This window comes from Pristiophorus japonicus, chromosome 10, assembly GCF_044704955.1.
Source record: "Pristiophorus japonicus isolate sPriJap1 chromosome 10, sPriJap1.hap1, whole genome shotgun sequence".
Lineage (NCBI taxonomy): Eukaryota > Metazoa > Chordata > Chondrichthyes > Pristiophoridae > Pristiophorus > Pristiophorus japonicus.
In genome coordinates this window covers 224,019,195-224,031,343 of record NC_091986.1, presented here as the reverse complement: position 1 = coordinate 224,031,343, position 12,149 = coordinate 224,019,195, and the positions used below count along the sequence as shown (strand labels likewise).

At 52.9% G+C, this 12,149-nt stretch overlaps 1 protein-coding gene across 2 annotated transcripts in view; it reads right to left on the bottom strand.

Annotated features, from left to right (window-relative positions):
• The window catches only part of LOC139274940 (amyloid beta precursor protein binding family B member 1-like), a 38,769-nt gene that overhangs the window by 15,247 nt on the left and 11,373 nt on the right, over window positions 1-12,149 (bottom strand). Inside the window, exons 2-5 of one of the 2 annotated variants that reach the window (XM_070891686.1) lie at window positions 6,265-6,473; window positions 5,666-5,722; window positions 3,249-3,334; window positions 1,748-1,805 (exon numbers count right to left, since the gene is read on the bottom strand). In XM_070891686.1, the coding sequence (XP_070747787.1) occupies window positions 1,748-1,805; window positions 3,249-3,334; window positions 5,666-5,722; window positions 6,265-6,473 (410 nt within the window). The remainder of the gene's footprint in view (window positions 1-1,747; window positions 1,806-3,248; window positions 3,335-5,665; window positions 5,723-6,264; window positions 6,474-12,149) is intronic. The other variant, XM_070891687.1, reaches the window with a different exon arrangement.

Sequence of the window (12,149 nt, the reverse complement as noted above, 5' to 3'; positions counted from 1 at the left end):
GCGCGGGGAGGGCGGAGGGGGAGGGCGCAGGGGGGGGGGAGGAGGGCGCGGGGGGGGGGGGGGGGAGGGCGCGGGGGGGGGGGGGGAAGGGCGCGGGGGGGGGGGAAGGAGGGCGCGGGGGGGGGGGGGAAGGAGGGCGCGGGGGAACAGAGCTAGTGCACATTCACAAAAAATCATTCAAGACACCAAGGAATGTCGGCCTTAATGTCGAGGGCTGGAACACAAACGGAGGGAGGGTGGGGGACAGTACAGAGCTCGGGTCAGACCCCGTCTGCAGTCACTGGGTCCAGTCCCGGGCCCCGCCCCTCGGGGAGGGTATATGGCCCTCGGAGGGGGAGTAGAGCAGGTTTCCCAGACTGATACCGGGGCTGAAAGGGTTAAATCCCGAGGGCAGGCTGCACAGACTGGGCCTGTATCCCTCGAGTGTAGAAGATTGAGGACGATCTGATCGAGGGGTTTACGATGATTACAGGATTCGATCGGGTGGATCGAGAGAAACTGTTCCCTCTGGTGGGGGGAGTCCAGAACAAGGGGCAGGACCTTAAAATTAGAGCCCGGCCGTTCAGGGAGCACTTCTTCACACACAGGGTGCTGGGAATCTGGAACTCTCTCCCCCAAACGCTGAGGTGCTGGGGGGCAATTGGAGCTTTCCAGACTGAGATCGATGGATATTTATTGGGTCAGGGTACGAGGGATGTGGAGCAACGCTGGGGAAATGGAGTTAAGATGCAGATTAGCCGCCATCTAACTGAATGGAGGAACACCCTTCAGGGGCTGAATGGTCTCCTGAGAGGCAGAGGGGCAGGGAGGAATCCTCTGCCTGTAAGAAGCTGCCCGTGAATCAGTCTGGGGCAACATGCCAACATATTCCAAGTGGGCATGGACCCACAAAATAACACTGGCCCAATGTGGCAGCAATTCACAGTCCCATACAGGGATGGGTGAAAAATAGGAGTGTGCTAAACTGGCACAGTGTGGGGGTGAGGTGACTGAATAGAGGGAGCTTTACTCTGTATCTAACCCCCTGTACCTGCCCCGGGAGTGTTTGATGGGACAGTGTAGAGGGAGCTTTACTCTGTATCTAACCCCCTGTACCTCTCCTGGGAGTGTTTGATGGGACAGTGTAGAGGGAGCTTTACTCTGTATCTAACCCCCTGTACCTCTCCTGGGAGTGTTTGATGGGACAGTGTAGAGGGAGCTTTACTCTGTATCTAACCCCCTGTACCTCTCCTGGGAGTGTTTGATGGGACAGTGTAGAGGGAGCTTTACTCTGTATCTCACCCCGTGCTGTACCTGCCCTGGGAGTGTTTGATGGGACAGTGCAGAGGGAGCTTTACTCTGTATCTAACCCCGTGCTGTACCTGCCCCGGGAGTGTTTGATGGGACAGTGTAGAGGGAACTTTACTCTGTATCTAACCCCCTGTACCTGCCCTGGGAGTGTTTGATGGGACAGTGTAGAGGGAGCTTTACTCTGTATCTAACCCCGTGCTGTACCTGTCCTGGGAGTGTTTGATGGGACAGTGTAGAGAGAGCTTTACTCTGTATCTAACCCCCTGTACCTGCCCCGGGAGTGTGTGCTGGGACAGTGTTTAATGGGAGAGCCGGTGCCTGTGGAACTTGACCCACAGTGAGCGTCAGGAAAAGTGAGAACGAAACAGATGGAACAACCGACCGATGTGTGATTTCTGAAGTTCAGATACGGAAATATCTGAAGAATGTAACAGAAAGGAAAGCTTTCTTTTCTCACCTTCGATTCATCATCAATATTGAGGATTTTTTTGTAATTATCACCGTCCGCTTGACCCCTGAGGGAGAGAGAAATAACTTAGCCTTAAAATGGATTTTAAACACTAAAATAACAACCAACGCTCACACCCCGACCCGTCCCCCATCCCACCTGCTCCCCGGGCAGTGGAGGGGGTGGGGGGGGGGCGGGCAGTGGAGGGGGTGGGGGGGCGAGCAGTGGAGGGGGTGGGGGGGCGGGCAGTGGAGGGGGTGGGGGGGGGCGGGTAGTGGAGGGGGTGGGGGGGCGGGCAGTGGAGGGGGCGGGCAGTGGAGGGGGTGGGGGGGGCGGGTAGTGGAGGGGGTGGGGGGGTGGGCAGTGGAGGGGGTGGGGGGGGCGGGTAGTGGAGAGGGTGGGGGGGGGGCGGGGGGGCGGGCAGTGGAGGGGGCGGGCAGTGGAGGAGGCGGGGGGCGGGCAGTGGAGGAGGCGGGGGGCGGACAGTGGAGGGTCGGGGGGCGGACAGTGGAGGGGGCAGTGGAGGAGGTGGGGGGCGGGCAGTGGAGGAGGCGGGGGGCGGGCAGTGGAGGAGGCGGGGGGCGGACAGTGGAGGAGGCGGGGGGCGGACAGTGGAGGAGGTGGGGGGCGGGCAGTGGAGGGGGCGGGGGGGTCGGGCAGTGGAGGGGGCAGTGGAGGGGGCGGGGGGCGGGCAGTGGAGGGGGCAGTGGAGGGGGTGGGGGGTGCGGGCAGTGGAGGGGGCGGGCAGTGGAGGAGGCAGGGGCGGGCAGTGGAGGGGGCGGGGGGGTGGGCAGTGGAGGGGGTGGGCAGTGGAGGGGGTGGGCAGTGGAGGGGGTGGGGGGGCGGGCAGTGGAGGAGGTGGTGAGCCATGGGGGGAGGGGGGGGTGCGGGGCGGGCACTGGATGCAGTGGTGCAGATGGTCGTGGTACATGAGCTTCATGAACTTGGTGTTAAATGTAGGAACATAGAAATTTGCAGAACAGGAGGAGGCCATTCCGGCCCATCGTGTCCGTGCCGGCCGACAAAGAGCCGCACGGCCCTCGGTCAGCAGCCCTGAAGGTTACGATGAACAATGACAGAAAGGCAAAGAGCACCCAGCCCAACCTGTCCACCTCACACAACTGCGACACCCGTTATACTGAAACATTCTACACTCCACCCCAACCGGAGCCACGTTAAAGATGATTGTTGAAGGAGCGAGAGAATAGAAGGTTTGAGAGTGTAGCTTGCCTATAGAAAAGGAATCTGGAGTTGTTCATGCCTCTGTGGTGAGGGAGCCTCAGTGAACCACGAGGTGGTCCAGTCAAATTTGGTGTTGACGACAAAACAGGTTTTGCACCAGGAGTGCAGGCCTCAGAGCCAGGGGTCAAAGGTGGGTTGGAGTTGGAGGTGGACAAGGGAACATGGTTGGAGGGTGGCCATGGCAGTGATACAGGCCCATCCCTCTAGCCTGCTGACCTGCCCGATCGCCCAGCACTAAGCAGAAGCTCTGAGGTGGAGTCTCACTCACCCCAGATTCAGCGATGCGTATCGTAGTGTCGCCCCCTCAAACTCCTTCAGACTGCTGTCCAACATCTCAGCTGTGCTCGGCACTTCCTGAGGGACAAGTACATCACAGCCCTTCACACGTTCCCAAACACGTTCCAATCATCAATAACAGCAGAGTGTGAAAGCTTGCATCACGATACATCGCGCAAAAAGGGCAGTCCCAATACACTCACTGCCTTTCTGAAAGATTAACCCCAACCCCACACCCATCCCACCCATCTCTCTCAACCTCACCCTACACTCCACATCCCCCAACCCCACCCATCCAACTAATCAAATCCCCAACCCCACTCTATCAATCCCAAGCTAATCCCACTGCCCAGCTCTCTCCCCATAGCACTGTATCAATCCCAAACTAATCCCAATGCCCCGCTCTCTCCCCATAGCCCTGCATCAATCCCAAACTAATCCCACTGCCCCGCTCACTCCCCAGAGCCCTGTATCAATCCCCAAACTAATCCCACTGCCCCACTCGCTCCCCATAGCCCAGTGTCAATCCCAAACTAATCCCACTGCCCCGCTCTCTCCCCATAGCCCAGTATCAATCCCAAACTAATCCCCCTGCCCCACGCTCTCCCCACAGCCCTGTATCTTCTCCTGGAAATATTCGTTGCCTGGGCTGTATCCCACTCGGTTTGGCCTGGTGCCTATAATCCGTTGTGTTACTGGGGGAGGACTTCCTTTTTAAAATTCACTCTCGGGATGTGGGTGTCGCTGGCCAGGCCGGCATTTATTGCCCGTCCCTAACTGCCCCCTGAGAAGGTGGTGGTGAGCCGCCTTCTTGAACCGCTGCAGTCCGTGTGGTGAAGGTGCTCCCACAGTGCTGTTAGGGAGGGAGTTCCAGGATTGTGACCCAGCGACGATGAAGGAACGGTGATATATTCCTGCTAATGATGACCCATGTGTCAGGCGCTCGGCACCACTCGATAATTATTGCAATATTAGACAGAGTCAGTAAAGAGGTAACGGTCTTGCCCAGCTCCCCTTCCTTGCTGGCTATTGCACCGTGGGGACCTGCTTACTGCACTTCTCCTGAGATTTACTTGTCAGCCCATTAGGAAGATTGAATACAGATCATTAGATTCTCCATCACAAGCAGGAGACACAGATAATTACTGTGCCAATACTGCCAGCCCAGTATTAGCCCCTGCATCCACAGTTATTAAGCTGGGTTTTAGTCATTGGATCACTGTGGAGGGAAGCCCCTGCCCAGAGTTGCCACACCTTTAGGTGTTCGCTGCGGCTCAGGGGGCAGCACTCTCGCCTCAGAGTCAGGTTGTGGGTTCAAGTACCACTCCAGGGACTCGAGCCCTGAATGACACAGTATTTACAGCACAGAAACAGGCCATTATGCTCCACACCAGCCCCATCCATCTCACCCCATCACCATATCCTTCTATTCCTGTCTCCCTCATGTGTTTATCCAACTTCCCCTTAAATACATCAATACTATTCGCCTCAACCCCTCCCTGTGGCAGCGAGTTCCATCAGGCTGACAGTACATCCATGACCACCGGACATCCCAAAGCGCTTTACAGTCAATGAAGTACTTTTTGAAGTTCAGTCACTGTTGTAATGTGGGAAACGCAGCAGCCAATTTACGCACAGCAAGCTCCCACACACAGCAATGTGATAATGACTCGACAATCTGTTTGTGATGTTGATTGAGGGATAGATATTGTCCAGAACGCTGGGGATAACTTCCCTGCTCTTCTTCCCAATAGTGCCGTGGGATTTTTCACGCCTTGCTGAGCACAGTTTGGCTGCCAGGTTTCCTACGTTATAACAGTGACTGCCCTTGATAAAGTAAAGCTGGAACGTGCTTTGGGAGGTCCAGAGGTTGTGAAATGTGCTGTGTGACTGCTGGTCTTCCTTATCCTGCCCCCGAGTGTGTTGATTTGGCCAGAGCCGCTTGTAGCAGGAGCGCCGAGCAGGACTTGCAAGATGGGTGCAGACCGCTCAGCACCGTGTGGAGCTGTGCCTTGCACAATCTCTTCACTGCTCCGAGGGACAGAAGTTCAGCACTGGTCAGTGCCCGTGCTCCGACCCCAATCCCACCCCCATGGGTAATTCGGGGATTGGGAGAACCGCGTGCAGAGGTGGGCACAACCCATCCCAATAAATCTGCGGGGGAGTTGGGGCATCGCCCAGTCTGCACCTGTGTGAGGAGCTCCATTGCTCCAACATACCTTGGATTCTCTTCACAACCTGCCTAGAAACAGGAGGACATTCAGCCACTTGGACTCGTCCCACCATTCAATTCCATCCTGGCCAATTTGCACCTCAACTCTATTTTCTTCTGAAAATTAATTTCTACCATCAACTTGCAAACTACAAAAGGAAAAGGTTTGACACATTTCAAATAAATAAAAGAGTTACCTTCCAAACGTCGATATCATCGCCCTTCTCACTCACAGCCACACCAGTCCAGGTCAGCTAAAGGAAACCGCAAGGGTCAGAGGGCAAGGGGAGGGAGGGGTGAGACAGGGCAGGGCCAATACAGACACACGGAGAGAAGGCGGAGGGAAAAATTAATTTATTCTCACAGCTAGTCTTAAAAGTTTTAACCACCCACCCACCCCCCATATTCCCAACCTCACCCACCTTCTCCACGATCTCCCTAACCCCACCCACTCACCTTCTCCCCATAGCCCCCAATCCCACCCACCCACCTTCTCCCCATATCCCCCTAACCCCACCCACCTTCTCCCCATATCCCCCTAACCCCACCCACCTTCTCCCCATATCCCCCTAACCCCACCACTCACCTTCTCCCCGAACCCCCTAACCCCACCCACCCCCCTTCTCCCTATATCCCCCAATCCCACCCACCCACCTTCTCCCCATGTCCCCCTCATGTTTTTGAAGCCTTATTCTCAGCTTCCTTCCTCCATCCCATGAAGATCCCTCTGGGATGTCCCCTCGGACACCCCAGGCCGATGTCCTTGGCCCCTAACCTTTCCACCTGCTGCATTTACCTGCTGCTCCTCTGAGGGGGTGGTGCACTGTGACATGGCCGAGGGTTTCCGGGAGCTCTCCTCCTGGTCACAGGCGGGGGGCGGTGGCTCCCATTGAGTCGTCCCCGTGGGAATGTGCCAGTAATAGGTCCCCGAGGTGTCGCGTACCCTCATCCAGCCAGCAGGCAGGTCTGCATCCGTCTCAAAGGAGTTCCGATTCCAGATCGGGTCTGAAACACAAATGGTACTAATATTATTAAATCCCAAATAAAACCAGAAAATGTTGGAGATGCTCAGCAGGCCAGGTCTGCGGTGAGTTAATGTTAACATAAGGAAGTTATGATGAACCTGTAAAAACACTGGTTCCGCCCCAACTGGTGTCCAATTCTGGGCACCACACTTTAGGCAGGATGTGAAGGTCTTAGAGAGGGAGCAGAAAAGATTTACGAGAATGGTTCCAGGGAAGATGGACTTCAGTGACGTGGATAGACTGGAGAAGCTGAGGTTGTTCCCCTTGGAGCAGAGAAGGTTGAGAGGAGATTTGATCGAGGTGTTCAAAATCATGAGGGGTCTGGACAGAGTAGATCGATAAAGTGTTAAAAAGACAAGCCTGAAGGCTGAGTGTCTCAATGCGAGGAGTATTCATAACAAGGTGGATGGATTAACTGCGCAGGCAGCTATTAATGAATATGATATAATTGGGATTAAGGAGACATGGCTCCAGGGTGACCAAGGCTGGGAACTCAACATCCAGGGGTATTCAACATTCAGGAAGGATAGACAGAAAGGAAAAGGAGGTGGGGTAGCGTTGCTGATTAAAGAGGAAATTAATACTACAGTAAGGAGGGACATTAGCCTGGATGATGTGGAATCGGTATGGGTGGAGCTGCGGAATACCAAAGGGCAGAAAATGCTAGTGGGTGTTGTGTATAGACCACCAAACAGTAGTAGTGAGGTTGGGGACAGCATCAAACAAGAAATTAGAGATGCGTGCAATAAAGATACAACAGTTATCATGGGCGACTTCAATCTACATATAGATTGGGCTAACCAAACTGATAGCAATACGGTGGAGGAGGATTTCCTGGAGTGTATTAAGGATGGTTTTCTAGACCAATATGTCGAGGAACCAACTAGAGGGCTGGCCTTCCTAGACTGGGTGATGTGTAATGAGAGAGGACTAATTAGCAATCTTGTTGTGCTAGGCCCCTTGGGGAAGAGTGACAATAATATGGTAGAATTCTTTATTAAGTTGCAGAGGGACACAGTTAATTCAGAGACTACGGTCCTGAACTTAAGGAAAGGTTACTTCGATGGTATGAGACGTGAATTGGCTAGAATAGACTGTGGAGAATGATACTGAAAGGGTTGACGGTGGATAGGCAATGGCAAAAATTTAAAGATCACATGGATGAACTTCAACAATTGTACATCCCTGTCTGGAGTAAAAATAAAATGGGGAAGGTGGCTCAACCGTGGCTAACAAGGGAAATTAAGGATAGAGTTAAATCCAAGGAAGAGGCATATAAATTGGCCAGAAAAAGCAGCAAACCTGAGGACTGGGAGAAATTTAAAATTCAGAGAAAGACAAAAGGTTTAATTAGGAGGGGGAAGAGAGAGTATGAGAGGAAGCTTGCAGGGAACATAAAAACTGACTGCAAAAGCTTCTATAGATATCTGAACAGAAAAAGATTAGTGAAGACAAACATAGGTCACTTACAGTGAGAATCAGGTGAATTTACAATGGCGAACAAAGAAATGGCAGACCAATTGAACAAATACTTTGGATCTGTCTTTACGAAGGAAGACACATATAACCTTCCGGAAATACTAGGAGACCGAGGGTCTAGTGAGAAGGAGGAACTGAAGGAAATCCTTATTAGTCAGGAAATTGTGTTAGGGAAATTGATGGGATTGAAGGCCGATAAATCCGCAGGGCCTGATGGGCTGCACCCCAGATTACTTAAGGAAGTGACCCTAGAAATAGTGGATGCATTGGTGATCATTTTCCAACAGTCTATCGACTCTGGATCAGTTCCTATGGACTGGAGGGTAGCTAAAAAAGGAGGGAGAGAGAAAACAGGGAATTATAGACCGGTTAATCTGACATCAGTAGTGGGGAAAATGTTGGAATCAATTATTAAAGATAAAATAGCAGCGCATTTGGAAAGCAGAGACAGGATCGGTCCAAGTCAGCATGGATTTATGAAACGGAAATCATGCTTGACAAATCTTCTAGAATTTTTTTGAGGTTGTAACTAGTAGAGTAGAGAAGGGAGAACCAGTGGATGTGGAGTATTTGGGCTTTCAAAAGGCTTTTGACAAGGTCCCACACAGGAGAATAGGGTGCAAAATTAAGGCACATGGTATTTGGGGTAACATATTGACGTGGATAGAAAACTGGTTGGCAGACAGGAAGCAGAGAGTCGGAATAAACAGGTCCTTTTCAGAATGGCAGGCAGTGACTAGTGGGGTGCCGCAGGGCTCAGTGCTGGGACCCCAGCTAGTTACAAAATATATTAATGATTTAGACGAAGGAATTGAATGTAATATCTCCAAGTTTGCAGATGACACTAAGCTGGGTGGCGGTGTGAGCTGCGAGGAGGACGCTAAGAGGCTGCAGGGTGACTTGGACAGATTAGGTGAGTGAACAAATGCATGGCAGATGCAGTATAATGTGGATAAGTGTGAGGTTATCCATTTTGGTGGCAAAAACAAGGCGGCAGATTATCTGAATGGTGAAGATTAGTAAAAGGGAAGGTGCAATGAGATCTGTGTGTCATGGTACATCAGTCATTGAAAGTAGGCATGCAGGTACAGCAGGCGGTGAAGAAAGCAAATGGCATGCTGGCCTTCATAGCTAGAAGATTTGAGTATAGGAGCAGGGAGGTCTTACTGCAGTTGTACAGGGCCTTAGTGAGGCCTCACCTGGAGTATTGTGTTCAGTTTTGGTCTCCTAATCTGAGGAAGGACATTCTTGCTATTGAGGGAGTGCAGTGAAGGTTCACCAGACTGATTCCAGGGATGGCTGGACTGACCTATGAGGAGAGACTGGATCGACTGGGCCTGTATTCACTGGAGTTTAGAAGGATGAGAGGGGATCTCATAGAAACATATAAAATTGTGATGGGACTGGACAGGTTAGATGCAGGAAGAATGTTCCTGATGTTGGGGAAGTCCAGAACCAGGGGTCACAGTCTAAGGATAAGGGGTAAGCCATTTAGGACCGAGATGAGGAGAAACTTGTTCACTCAGGATTGTGAACTTGTGGAATTCTCTACCATAGGTCAGTTCATTGGATATATTCAAGAGGGAGTTCGATATGGCCCTTATGGCTGAAGGGATCAAGGGGTATGGAGAGAAAGCAGGAAAGGGGTACTGAGGTGAATGATCAGCCATGATCTTATTGAATGGCGGTGCAGGCTCGAAGGGCCGAATGGCCTACTCCTGCACATATTTTTTATATTTCTATACTTGAAGGGGAGAAATGTGCCGGGCTGTGGGGAAAAGAGGGGGAATGGGACTGATCGGATCGCTCTCTCACAGAGCCGGCACAGGCTCGATGGGCCCAATGGCCTTCTTCTGTGCTGACTCCTTGACACAGATATCCCACCGGGTCAGCACACACCCCAATAAACACAAACCCCGGTCAGCACGCACCCCAATAAACACAAACCCGGGTCAGCACGCACCCCAATAAACACAAACCCGGGTCAGCACGCACCCCAATAAACACAAACCCGGGTCAGCACGCACCCCAATAAACACAAACCCGGGTCAGCACGCACCCCAATAAACACAACCCGGGTCAGCACCCCAATAAACACAAACCGGGTCAGCACGCACCCCAATAAACACAAACCCGGGTCAGCACGCACCCCAATAAACACAAACCCGGGTCAGCACCCCAATAAACACAAACCCTGGTCAGCGCACACCCCAGTAAACACAAACCCGGGTCAGCTCCCCAATAAACACAAACCCAGGTCAGCACCCCAATAAACACAAACCCGGGTCAGCACACGCCCCAATAAACACAAATCCGGGTCAGCACACGCCCCAATAAACACAAATCCGGGTCAGCACACTCCCCAATAAACACAAACCCGGGTCAGCACACACCCCAATAAACACAAACCCGGGTCAGCACACACCCCAATAAACACAAACCCGGGTCAGCACCCCAATAAACACAAACCCGGGTCAGCACCCCAATAAACACAAACCCGGGTCAGCACCCCAATAAACACAAACCCGGGTCGGCACCCCAATAAACACAAACCCGGGTCGGCACCCCAATAAACACAAACCCGGGTCGGCACCCCAATAAACACAAACCCGGGTCGGCACCCCAATAAACACAAACCCGGGTCGGCACCCCAATAAACACAAACCTGGGTCAGCACCCCAATAAACACAAACCCGGGTCAGCACCCCAATAAACACAAACCCGGGTCAGCACCCCAATAAACACAAACCCGGGTCAGTCACTGTTCGCTCCATTCCGACAACGGGAAGGTCACTATAAATTCCCCCGGGAGCTGCAGTGATCTCCGGAGCCTCCATCCTTCCTTTGTAAATCTCAGGATGTTAATCCGACAAACTCCTGGGCTAAACTCGGAGCAGGGCCCAGCACGGGGCTCGCAGTAATGTCTGTGGCTGGATGCAGGGCCAGGTGGCCAGCTGGTATTAGCACTTGGGGGGTGAAAGGCCGGCTTCAGTAGGAAGTCCAGGCTGGACCTGCAGCAGCTAACTGTGCCGTGTTCCAGAGATATCGCACAGGAACCCGGAGCAGGCCACCAGCCCATCCCTGGACCCTGGCTCCGCACTCCTGGGTTTAAACTGGATGTGAAATTACAGGCATGGTAACTGCTGGTTACTAAAAATACCATCAGTGACGGACACAGAGCTGCCATTAAATCCGCAGCCTAGGCTGGGGCGGTGTGAATCCCATCGGCCTGGAGAAGCTGCCAAATGACATCAGGCATGTAACCACATGGAGACATGGTGGTCTGGACACTGGGTGGGAGCAGGGTGAGCCCTCCCCCTTAACATTCCCACAACCAAATACCCATCGCAGACTCGATCACTGCACCGGGGAGGGGACTCACACCCTCAACCCCGGGGGCGACCAGACCCTTATTCAGACAGTGAGTGTTGCGAAGCTCTTTAACCATGGGAGTATCGCTGCCAAGTGCAGTGTTCCTGCATCTGCCATAGACACAGACACACAAACGCACTGACACACACACACAGGCATGTGCGCACCTGGGCACATAGACTGGGACCACGTACAGACCATGAGGTCTGGAGCAGAGTGCTTCTGGCGAAACCCAAACTAATTGGTGAGTAATGTCGGGGCGATTTAGGAACAGGAGGAGGCCATTCAACCCCTTGAGGCTGTTCTGCCATTTAATGATCTCAGATCTATTTACCCACCTTGCTCCATATCCCTCGATACCCAACCGATCTCTATCCATCTCACTTTTCATCTTTCTTGTATCCGTGCGCTATCTTTTGGTGAGTTGTGCACATGACCCCTAAGTCCCATTTCTATTCCACAGCCCCGAGGCCCTCCCATCAACAGATCCCAATTTGTCTCTCTCTGTACAAAGGGAATGGCCTCGCACGTCCCCACGTTGCACTCCATCTTTCGGGAAGTCAGTGTGGACACCATCTCTGGCCATTGCCCTATCCACCAGGCTGGTGACCTCCCCAGAGAGGGTGATGGAGAGCGAGTACACGGGTTGTTTCAACATGAGGGTTAAATGACAAACGAAGAGCTGAGGAACAGGCAAAGGCAATATCCCCAAGGGAAGGAGTCAGACATTTACAGGCAGCTGCCAATCTACAGAACCTTCTTGCAGCAATTACTCTCTAACTGACCCCTGCATGCATTTAAGGGG